Source organism: Lepisma saccharinum, unplaced genomic scaffold (assembly GCF_977018435.1).
Source record: "Lepisma saccharinum unplaced genomic scaffold, izLepSacc3.1 HAP1_SCAFFOLD_860, whole genome shotgun sequence".
NCBI lineage: Eukaryota > Metazoa > Arthropoda > Insecta > Zygentoma > Lepismatidae > Lepisma > Lepisma saccharinum.
Window position 1 is genome coordinate 1 of NW_028143520.1, and position 12,728 is coordinate 12,728.

Sequence of the window (12,728 nt, forward strand, 5' to 3'; positions counted from 1 at the left end):
AAAGTGGCAGAAAAGCAAAATAAAATAAACCAAATCAATCACATGGGAGATCAGACTTCAGTCCCTGGCATTCATTCAATTTTTTAAAAACTTCTCTCAAAGTGGATCTGTGACAATCAGCATTACATCAAGAGGTATGGTAAAAATAGGTAAAAAGGTTAAAAAGTGACTAAGGGCTGCTGAATGCGTGAAAGTGCCTTTTTCCTACCATTACGTTAAAAACCCTGATGGGTGTATCCATGAAAACACCAAAGCAATTATACTCTGAACATGTTAAAAACCACTTTTTCAGGAGTGGCTTGATAGACGCTGTACGCTAGACTGAGGAGGCCTCTCATGGAATGTCTGAAGTTGTGGGGTACGGTGCATTTCCCCTCTTACTTCCTTTCCCTCCCTCTACTTCCGTTGGGTTACGTCATATTTAACTTGAAATCTATTATTTCGTGAGACGCGTTAACCACGGCCGAGGTTGACCTGGAAGTCAATTTTTTCCCTTGTTGTGTCCCACCTTTTGAACATTTTTATCCACTTTTCGTCAATGTTTCCATCTTCTGTATTTAATTTATTATCCATCCCTTTGCAGATATAAGCTGCCTCGTATACATTTCTACTTAATGGTTTATGATCAACCCTCCTGATTTCCCGCTTCTGAATTTCATGCTCTTCTTCAATTGTGTGTTCTGAAAGTCCGGTTCTTGGTGTTCCTTCTTTTATATCTTTGTCATGTTCCCCCATCTAATTTTCGTGCTCCCGCCAGTTTATATTCTTTATTACAGGAACATGTAATACTGTAAACCATCTTCAGTTTTATTTTTCCTTTCTTTTCCATCCTTATTATATTGTGTGAAATATTTCTCAATGGTTCGTGGTGCCCTCATCCCACATTTTACGCTGTATTCTTTGGCTACTCTTTCTATCTTTTCGGAAATTGCTTTAAAATACGGAATACTGATGTATTTGTGTTTCTTATTCTCAGAGTTGGTTTTGTTATCCTGCGTCTTTCCTCCCTTGTTATCATTCATTCTTTCCCTATCTTCCCCATCTTTTTTGCATATTTTATATGCTTTCCTACGTATGTTATTGAAGTTTTCCTCTTTATGTCCATTTTTTTTGCCCATTCTATAGATCCATTCTTCTTCTTTTTCTCTCCTTCTTTTGACTGCGTAGTCGTATTCCCCGGATGAAAAGTTAAGAAAAACTTTGTTTTGTTCTTTTGGCATGTTCTGACTTGCTATGGATGTATAAATCTCCAGCGAGGGAGGGTTTTATGAAAAACCCCGGTTCTAATTTTTGTTTTGGTTTTGATGATTTTTAGATCTAAAAAGTCCATTTCTTCCTTTGTGTATTTAATTCGGGCATCTTGTTTCCCCAGTTCGTCAAATAGTTTCAGAAGATCAGCCTTTCCCTCTATTAATTAAACGTCATCGACGTATCTCCCAAAATATTTAATACTTCCTACCATTTGATCTAGGGCAGTTTTTTCTATGAAGTGCATGGACACCCCTGATGAGATCCCCGAAATAGGGTTATTTACCCATGGCTAATCCCTTTTTTGGATGTATACTTCTTCGTTGAAACTGAAATAGTTAATAGATTTGACATAACCCAACGGAAGTAAAGGGGAGGGAAAGGAAGTAAGAGGGGAAAACTGCACCGCACAACTTCCGACATTCCATGAGAGGCCTCCTCAGTCTAGTGTATAGCATTTATAGAGCTACTCCTGAAAAAGTGGTTTTTAACATGTTCCGAGTATAATATAATCAGTGTTTTTAACGTAATGGTAGGAATAAGGCACTTTTACGTGTTCAGCAGCCTTTAGTTATAGTTTTTAACTTTTTTACCTATTTTTACCATACCTCTTGATCCACGCCTTGTCTGACGCAGCCAATGTCATAATTAAATTGGCATAGTATGCCTACCTGATGAAGGGATTAGTTATATCCCAAAACATAGTTTCATGTAAATCACATACTTGCCATTTGTAAGTACTTTTAAGTAGGGATGGGACGATATGAAATTTTTACCGATACCGATAAAGTACCGATATGAAATTTACCGATACCGATAACCGATATTCTACCGATCCGATATAAAGTAGTAGCTGTGTGGAGTGGTCAACTCGCAATCTCAACACCTTGTGCATGGTGTTCCTTCAATACAAAGTATCAAGTATAGGAAAATTGGAATAATATACAGTCCTTCAATCAATATCTGAGAAAAATGTAAGTTATATTTAGAAATATTGATAAAAATACATCTATTAACTACACATATATAATATGCACTGTCTATCAACAAACTCTGAGGTATTGCATTGTTTACATTGATCTGAAAAATAAAAAATAAATTTTAATCACATTTAACATGCAGATATTTCAATTGGTTTTTCTTGAATGGATAGAGAAATAACACAAACTAGTCCCACTTGAAGTCTACAACTGGCAGGTTCTTATTCAAAAATGTAAGTTGCTGAACCTTCTGTGGATTCAGTCTTGTGCGGTTTTTGTTGCAGATATATCCTGCTGTGCTGAATTGTCTTTCAGACGAAACTGAAGATGCTGGCACACCTAGGTATTTATTTGCCAAGTTTCTCAGAAGTGGATACTTGGTGTTTCCTTCCCAATAACCAAGGGCACTGTTACTATGAGATATCAATGGTTCATTGAAGAAAGAGTCCATTTCAGCTTCCAGAGGAGATGTGGAACGTGTTTCACTATGGGTACACTCTTCAAGAAGTTGGGTACAAATACCCCAAAGTCCATATTCACCATTGGACTGACTTGAAATCTGTTCATCATGGTTTCCACCAGTTTCCGTACATGAGGTAGAGGCTTCAAACTCTTGCTGTAGCAACTCTTTTACTAGAGTCGACTGTGATGCTTCTCTAAAAATCCTGTAAAATGAAATGAAAAAAACTTTACTTCTGATGTGTATGAGCATGTACATTAGAAAAATGAACTTTAGCAATAATCCTACACTGAAAACTGCATTAATACTGTCCACACTTACTAATTTGAATTAGAAATTGAAAGATGTGTTAAATCATAATATTTTTGTTGGGTGGTGTATTTCAGATTTTATTTTGAGGGAACTAGTTCTATTTTTCAACAACCATTACTACAACTTCATCCCAGGGATGGAAACTAGTCAGTCAAAATTACCGACTTAACTCACCACAATACTGAAAAAAAACCTGTCTAATTACCGACTAGTTTAATTAAGGCCTAGCAATAAATTAGCCCTTTAAAAGAAATGGGCTTTACTTAGCCACCAGATCCCCATACAAGCCCTTACATGTTGTTTTTTTTAATTAGAAAAATGCTTTAGAATACAGTTTTGGAAAGTAAATTTGAAGCATGGATAAGCTAAGTAGCACAGTTAAAAGCTTCAAAAGCATTATTTACCAGATAAAGTAAGATTTGAAAAGTAGTGTACATGATTGTTTGCACTTCACAGTGAGAAGTTGTTCTCGGTTTACTCACGTCTTGGATACATAGTTCTATCATTTTTTTTTCATGTGAGGCTCAACAGGGGGTTTTGTGCTTTACACTGAATCTTACGTGATCAGATGCTGAAATCATTTAGGGACATTTTAATACTAATAGCCCTAAACTTGAAACACCTAACCTAACAATGAAAGCATGGTAAGAATTTACTATTCCACAAACACATGTAACTTCTTAGTTTCGTCACTTTTAAAATTTGTACTTATGTATCTGCTTCGCGGAACATTCTTGAAGGTGGATTCACATTTCTTTTCATGAAAGTAATTTCAATTTTTCACATTACGAGTACTTCTTTATTTACGTAAGAAACAGTATGGCGCATACACCTTCGTACATCATCGCGAGTAGTGCTTGTGTTTTGTCGATGCAGTGTTTCCAACCTTCGTAACCAAAAAATACTCATGAAGTTTTTATTTTTTTTAAGCTTCTTCACATTATTTTACGAACACAATTTTAACTATGCTTGCCTAACCTAACCTTGCCGGAAATGGTTCGTGGGGCTATGCATGAATGGTTTCTGGGGCTATCCATCAATGGTTTGTGGGGCTACTGTTTTTCAAGTACCCAATTACAAAATCCAGTGGATCTTTCACACCCGGTATGAATTTCACCACGCATCCATGATACATCATCTTTTCGGAAAACATCGGCGTGGTTGGAAACCCTGCAATCGACAAAACACAAGCACGACAATCTACGGAGGTGTACGCGCCAAAGGCTATTGTGCGTCGAAGAATTACTTTTCAACAAAAATAAAGGATTTCCGCTATGATACATTCCCACATGACAGAAAATACTTTCCAGACGTTAGACAATGCTACAGGAACTTATTACCGTAAGTAGTTTCTTGTGCAAAAATGAAGAAATCTGTTTGTGGAATAGTAAATTAGTACCGAAAGCATTTAGGTGTGTTCTATTAATACTAAGAGTCCAAACCTGACTCACCTAACTGAAGAAAAGCATTTTGCAATGTAATTAATACCTCTTTGTACCCCAAGCACGTGAAGTAGATAGCAGCAGCCCAGATATACATATGAAAAGTGTAAATGAATGGTTGCTCATAAATACCAATGGCGTACCATGAGCATTTCGAGTGGGAATGCCAAGTCCAAAGTCATTTTTGCCTAATAGATTACTTATGGGATTATTCAATATAAGTATTGTCTATTTGAAAGTAAAGTTTCATTGTGTTGCCTGAAGTTAGGCAGCTTCTGATAAAACATGATCCAGGCATATTTAAATGCTAGCAAATGAGATGCCTCACCATGCAACAAAGGTTTGTAAGACTGGTATTTTATAGCATTTTCTAATTAGGTTGTTCAACTCAGAACACCATACGCCATTCAGTCTTTTGCCCAAAAGATAGTACATGTGTAGCAAAACAATATTCTGTTTCTCTCAGCACACCCAGCTAACCAAGGAAACATTTCGGCATGATGCAAGTCATAAAAAAGCCTACCAGAATCATAAGCACTTCTAGAACAATAGTAGATTGTTAGATTATTGTGGATGATCTAACAATTGATTGATGTGGTTTATTTTACATACTTTTTAACATTTTAAAGTAATTTCGTCCACAGATCAAAGAGTTTTGAAACAAATGCACAACACTTCCATTGACAAAATATAAAGGATTTAGATAGGATTAAAAATAAAATTTCATGATGATATATTAGTTTTGTAGGTTAAGTGGTAGAGCTGCCACAGGCTGAACTTCGCCCATGAATAAATAATCTCTATGTCTAGCCGTTCATATCACGAGGACTGAAAACTCTGACGAAAACTTTTTTTTCGCATCGCTGTTTGTGCGATAAATTACACAAAGAAGTTATAATATTGGAGTTTGGTAAAGTTATGTGAGTCATATTGGGTATTGTAGCATCACACAACACGAGCGCATATGGCACAAGGTTCAGATTCCACTTTAAACTGCACATTCAGTACCAACTAACCTTTCTGTGCATAAAGTGAACTTAAAAAAAACAACTCAAGAAGTAATGTTCTGCTGTGGTCAAATGCAGGAACAAAAAAAAAAATCACAAACTGCTGTATTGTATTTTTTTGGTACTAGTTTACTATCCTTCGGACAGATTTCTTCATTTCTACAGAAGAAACTACTTACCGTAATAAGTTCCTGTAGTATTGTCTAACATCTGGAAGGTGTTTTGTGTGATGTGGGAATGTTTCATAGCGGAAATTCAACCATTGACGCACAGCCCCACGAACCATTTCCGCTAAGGTTAGGTTAGGTAGGGTCACAATGGGTTACAATAGTTAAAAATTGGTTTCGAAAAAAAATATGCGTAGCGCCACACACCATTCTCGCATAGCCCCAGACACCATTCTCACATAGCCCCACAAACCATTTGCGGAAACGTACGTTCTTCAGTTACAAAAACACTTTTTAAAAAAAAAATGATCAAAAAAACGTGAATACACGTTAAAAAATGATCCGTGAAGCAGATAGGTAAGTAGAAATGTCAATAATTGACGAAACTCAGAAGTTATAGGTGTCCGAAGGATAGTAAACATTTACCATTTTTTTTTATTTAGCACTGATTTATTGCCAGTTTTGGCAAATTGCCTTAATGAAGGCATAATTCAGAAATATATATATTTTTAAAAAAATCAGAAAAAAAGGAATTTGTGTATGATGACTGTTTTGATAATTTGAAGCCAAACTTAACTTCCAATTATCTACCAGACACAATTTTGGTACTTTGAGACTTAACCTAATTCTTCTTGCTATTTGCCGGCATTATTTGCTGGGTTCTGATTAATAATACATAAAGTGACACCTTAGATAGCAGATACCTTTTTTCTATTCTGAATACATTTTGGAATTGGCTAGACTCTACTTTACGTCCTTATTGCCTTTTGGTGGTAACCGATGGGAGTTAACAACACTGCAGGTTCGTCTTTGTGTCCGCATTGTGAATGCATGTGCTTTGCTCATTTGCGTTCGCGGGGCATTGTGCGTGTGTATGATGCATGAAGAAGAACAGGTTCCTAAAAACTTGTAGATAGTGTAAAATACGTTTATCCCCAGTAATAATTTACTCCATTGCTCAAAACCGTGCTTGCAGACAGCCGGCATCTCTTCGGGTAAGTACTTTTTTTCTTTTTATACTTTCTGTTCACGATAGCCCCATGAACCATTCACGTTAGCCCCCGAAACCATGCATGGGTAGCTCCACAAACCATTCATGTTAGCTCCAAAAACCATGGACGGGTAGCTCCACGAACCATTCACGGGGACGAGGTATGCCTACGAGGTTAGGTTAGGCCTTTTACATTAGGTTCCATTAGCACTCATTTCACTTCTAAATATGTGCTTCATCATCGAAAAATTTCCTCAGTACGTTCAATTACTCATATCCGAACAATATCCGTTTTGGTATGACTTGAGATGACCGGATCCCTATCCGATTTTCTTCATATTTGACATACTCACTAATTGAGGCCTCCTAATCACGAATCTGAAGTTAAAAATTGTCGGTCATGTCTAAATTTCGAACCATTGACGCCTTATTTTTGCTTATTTTGCAATTTCTAGACGTTCCCGACAAATTTTAACTTCAGATTCGTGATTAGGAGGCCTCAATTAGTGAGCATGCCAAATACGAAGAAAATCGGAGAGGGGTCCGGTCATCTCAAGTCGTTCCTCAGTTTTTATCAATTTCCTCCTCCAGGTAATTTAAGTTGTTGAATTCCTTATACAATAAGCTTTCCAACGATATATGACACGTATTTCTTAGGAAAAGGACATAAAGTAGAGTCTTACCTTGAAAATATGCAAAGGAAAAAAGAACAAATTTGGTAAAAAAGTGACAGGTATATAACAGAGAAGGTCCTTGTAAAGTTACTGATTTATGCTTACCTTAATTTGTAGCGAGGATCCAGACTTGTTGCCTTCATGTAGACTTCTTTTGTCCCAGGCTGAAGTTCTTGAAATCGACGTTCTAGTGTTGATTTCAAATCTTCTGCTAAGTTCCTCACTCGGCGTTCAGATGCAAAACTGTTCATTGCCTGTACAACACTGTTCTTCATTGGGATTATATCTGATATCGATGTGCTATTACTGCTACATGATACAGTAGCTTCATGGAATATTTTCAACACCTTTACCAAACTCTCGATTAGGGTCCACTGTGATGATGATATTTCGACTGGGAGTGACAAAGATGATGTTACAATTGTTACAGAAAGTCTTTGTTCAAAGAAACGCTCCAACATAAGATACGTTGAATCCCATCTAGTGGGAACATCTTGGATTAAACTATGAGCTGGAAGTCCTAGATTTTCTTGGGTTTCCTTTAATTTTCTGGAGTCTTTTGGTGACATATGAAAGTGCGTTGCTATTCTCTTTACAATTTTAATAACCGAAGATATTTCAGTTTGACTTAGGCACTGGTTGACAACAAGCTGAAGCAAATGTGCCATGCATGGTATCCATATAGGTAATGGATCATCCAACAAGCCTGCAGCACGTTTTATGTTGGGAGCATTGTCTGTAATGATTACTTTTACTGCCGAGGAAATTCCCCATTTATTAAAACATTCTTTGAGGTTTTCTGCAATATTGAGTCCAGTGTGACTTGTGCCACTGAAAGGCACTACTTCAAGATTCAAATTTATTAATTTAAAATTTGTGTCTATAAAGTGTGCTGTCACACTCAAAAAATCTTGCCCAGCAATTGAGGTCCACACATCTGTTGTTACAGCAATGAATGTACAAGTTTCCAGCATTATATGGACCTTCTGTGATACACGTTCATACATTTTAGGTATCAGTGAGGAAGACAATGCCTTCCGATTAAGTATCTGATACCGTGGTTCTAAAAAGTTGACAAACCTTCGAAATCCATCCTTTTCTACCGTTTGCATCGGTAACATGTCCAGAACAACCATTTCACATATTTTTCTATCAATTGCTATTGATTTTGGGTCATTTCTTGAATATTTTTTTTTTCTTGTTTAACAAAGAGTCTATTGTCGGCTGCATGGTAAGTTTTGAATTGTTTTTTTGATATCCTGATAGCGTTTCACGGATAGCAAGAACAGATGAACTTGGGCCAGGTGTTGGTTCAAAAACATCACATTGCACATGCGGTACTTTATCTTCTTTTTCAGCATTATTTTCCCCGGAACTAGAGTTCTCACTTTCAGCAAATACTTCTTCACTATATAAATCTTTCAGCTTTCTCAGATGTGGAAGACATCGTTTCAAATGATATTGCATGTTAGACGTGGTATATGATTTTGTCGACTTCCCGCCTCTAGAAATTTCGGCAGAACAATGTTGACACACAACTTTAGAAACATCGGTAATTTTAATTTTAAAATGTTTCCACACTGTACTCTTCTCTTTTGGCATGTCTCTACGCAGAAACTTAACACAAAAAAAAAACCACACACAACAAAAAACGAACTTGGATAACTAGACACAAAAGTCGCGACGCGATGTATTCAACACGATGCACACAAACAAAGAGAGAGTAAAGAGAGCAGCAGGCCGAGTGAGCATGCAGCACAGTTGAGACAGTGTTTCCAACAACTGGACTGCAAAGTTCGCTATTGTCGCTAGATCGGATATTTAAGTGTGTGCGGGATGGGGAATTTTTTTTAACCTACGAAACGAATGTTCTGGGTGGGTAAAAATTTTCCATTTTTCGTCTAAGTCGGAAAATTTACGAAGCGTGAAATGTTGAAATTCACCAGCATTGTGAATATCTCAAATTCTAATCATTACTTTCCCCTCAAGTAATTGTTTTTGCATTTCTGGAATAAAAATTGCTATTTTCAAGAAATGCCACTTCTGAAGTCTGTATCGAGATATCCCCCCCCCCCCGCCGATCCGGGAACAGACTTTCTCGAGTTCCTGCACACCCCCAGAAATGTGCTTTAAAAATGTGAAATACAATGCAAAAATAGGCTATTCTAACTCTGAGAGAATTTTAATATAGTTCGAGATCAGTAACGGCACACCAAAAAATATTAATGTCGAGGTGGGAGAAATTCCCACGGGAGCAGACAAATTTAATATATCTCTAAATGTTACGTGCAAAATTCATTTTCAATATGAAAGTTCACGAATTTTTTAATTTTGCTTCTCTGTAGGACAGCTGCCGACTAAGGAGAGTTGCGTGTGGGTGGGTGTGTTTGGGGGGGGGGTCCACCTCTGTTTGGCACCATCAGTTTTTTTATTAGTGCTTTTTCCAAAAGAAAATGCAATTTTATTTACTACCTTTGAATCTTGGAGCACCTTTCCATGTGGAGTGAAATCAAACCAAAAGGAGCATAAAAGTTGCGGAAATTGAAAACATATAAACGGGATAATGCAGCCGATTTTCACAGAACCTGGATTCCACTTGAGGCCATTATCACTAGTTTCGATTCAGTCGGCTCAGGTGTACTACCTGCATTACTGACAATTTTCAACTGCCACAAAATGAAAATATCCCCTTTCCCTGTTCCTAGTGGAAGTTTCGTTCATATGGCAATACTGCGTGACTACTGCGATAAGTTTGTTCTCTCTTGCTTCCCCTTTCTTGCGCTCGAGTGCCACGTTGCCATCTGAATAAATTCCTGCCCTTCCTTTGTTGTCAAACCTTTATCAAGGTCAAATATTATGTCTAGTTTTTCTGTGTCCGTTTTTCTCTTTCATGACGATACAAACACTTGCTATCGAATAAAGGAAACAACTATATGTTGAAGAACGACGCACAATTTGGCAACGCATGGCTAACAACTGGCTTGCAAATCTTCCATGCTCCCTCCCCTCTGCTCGCTTCTCTGTCAAGAAAGCGGTATTATCTGGTCGCACACCAAATCGAACACAAGCCCCACCCCTCTGTGGTCTGACGTCACGTATTCTTTGGGAAGATTTCTCAGCATTAACACACGGAACTTTTCATGATGTAACAAGTCGAAGGGAGCAAGCAGCGGTGAAGTTGCGGGTGCGAAAAGTGAGATCCCTCGATCAAGCTGTGCGTGCGTAGCATGTATTTCTTGTCAACCTGCTCGAAGATGTACGCAAAGGTATGGTAGCGAAGACTTCATTACCTTTCAATGAGAAAGCACGAATGTGAGTTTTGGAACTGGTTTATTGACTGCAATTGCTTATGGTCGGATTCACTCTGCACACCGTTCCTCTAAAAAAAAATTTAGAAGGGGTTAACTTCACAACATGAACGTGAGATTTGGAACCGATTTGCCGGCTGCAGTTTTTTACGATTGTCTTCGTTATGAATATTACTCCGCTAAAAAAAAAAGTTAAATTGAAAGATTCCTGCGGTCTGTTTTCAGAGGAATATATGAGGAATTCTGTGACCTTGTTAATTTTCTTCCATGAAAGGGAAATAATTACAGAATTCTGTCAACTTTTGAAAAAAAAAAAAATATATCGGATCGGTAAAATTATCGGTAAATAAACCGATATGCCGATATACCGATATGCTTATATCGGCCGATACCGATAGAGTACCGATTAATCGGTCCCATCCCTACTTTTAAGTATTTTATAAAATATTTTTTTTTTATATTGTACTCATAACATTCTTGATGTTGGCCACTTTAAGCAAATATAAAGTGATCAGCACCATGCTCTTGACTGGCTTTACCCCCATCCCCCCAGGTACCCACTTTATGTAGTTGTAAAAATTCCCAACCAAGATCACCTATCCTGGGAATCAAATCTGGTAGTCAATTTACCCACTGGCTAGACCACTTTGGCTCTATCGGTATCAGCAAAAACTTGTATCAATTCATCCCTAAAATATATATGTGTGTGTGTGTGTGTGTGTGCGTGCGCATTATGTTCACAGGGAGAATCAAAAGTCTGTTCCCATAGGACAGCTCCCTTATTAGTGCATATTGTAAAAAAATGAAATTGAAAGGGGGGAAAGTTGTTGAAAATATCTTGGTTTCAATCTAAAGTGATTTTAACGTAGCATGCACCATTGAGGCTGTATGTACACTCATATGAGTCTCAATGGTTGCCGAAAATGCCATGTTGCAAATGAAAATAATGTAAACATGTGTTCAGCCTTTTCTAATGGTCCAGAGGGCTGCTCATGTCACATATTCCTTTCTTTATACCGATAATTATAGTTGTCAATTCTTAATTTGCTCAGTACTGTATGATATTTCGATGACATAGTATTCTGAATGAAACATGTGGCAACATGGCACTTTCAGCTACCATTGAGACTTGTACAGCCTTAATTGTGCATGCTACGTTGAATATTCAGCACATTGATTGAAAAGGACATATTTCAAGCAACTTTCCCCTCTTTCCATTTTTCACTAATAAGAATTGTCCTTTACAACTGGACTTTAGAATCCACCTTTGGGCATGTGTTATATGTATATTTAATGTAAGTTTTACTTTTAATTCTTCGGAGTTTTGAAGCTCAAATCATTGATATTCTTTAGAGTGACCTCAGCTGTAAATAAAATGCAAGCATGGGTGTAGTAGCCATATTGAAAAATGAAACCCAATGTAAAAGTAATCACAGCACAGCATAAAGATTGGAAGGCACTGCATGTTCTCCATTGTAGCACACACTCACACCTTCATACAAATGCAAATTTTCTTTTTCTTACTGCATTTGTTGGAAGATTGAACATTTCACTTCCCACAAGTGTCTTTCAGTGAAAAAATAAAGTTCAGCTCTCTCATCAGCAAAGTTTTAGTTTTTAATGGAGCATGTATTGGTTTATTACACATTTCAGCTCTGCATCTGTAACTAAACTGAAGCGCATCTCTTCACCAGAACTTGAACAGTGTTCCATACTTCAGAAGTTATAAGAGGCCTAAATAAAAACAGTGCAACAGTCCTCTAAGGTTCAGGGCCTGCCAAGTGTATTTCTAATTGGTTCATGCATGGGCAACACATCAAGCCCGATCACTGCCATTTTCTAGGTTTTGAGATTAGAGCTGCTACTTCTTTTCAAGTAGCTCCTCAATTGTCCTCAAGATGCCAGGTCAACCCAGAAATTTTGGGTTCTTCCACCAGGAGTCGAACACGGTACTGCTTGCACCCAAACCGAAAGTGCAACCAATTTGTCGTTGTGAAAGCCCAGAGGCCTAAATACTATCACTAGAATACCAAATATAGCCTAACACAGATGGGTAGGTAACAATAACATAAAGTGAAATTACATATGGAAAAGTGGTTTACAAAATCCTTACACATCATCCATCTAAAACGTGTATGG

The 12,728-nt window shown here is 37.4% G+C and overlaps 1 protein-coding gene across 1 annotated transcript; it reads right to left on the reverse strand.

Moving 5' to 3' along the window:
• Positions 1-2,208: 2,208 nt before the first annotated feature.
• On the reverse strand, positions 2,209-9,202 carry LOC145983355 (zinc finger BED domain-containing protein 4-like). The gene is made up of 2 exons (XM_083116492.1): positions 7,387-9,202; positions 2,209-2,893 (listed from the first exon to the last, which is right to left on the reverse strand). Exons 1-2 carry the CDS (start codon positions 8,415-8,417, stop codon positions 2,416-2,418), a joined length of 1,509 nt encoding a protein of 502 aa, XP_082972618.1. The 5' UTR covers positions 8,418-9,202; the 3' UTR covers positions 2,209-2,415.
• Positions 9,203-12,728: the final 3,526 nt, after the last annotated feature.

What these genes read in the sequence shown, in the direction of transcription:
- LOC145983355 (XM_083116492.1), bottom strand. Translation starts at nt 8,417, where the DNA reads ATGGTTGTTCTGGACATGTTACCGATGCAAACGGTAGAAAAGGATGGA. An exon ending in GATCCTCGCTACAAATTAAG is followed by an intron (nt 2,894 to 7,386) that starts GTAAGCATAAAT and finishes TTCATTTTACAG; the next exon opens with GATTTTTAGAGAAGCATCAC.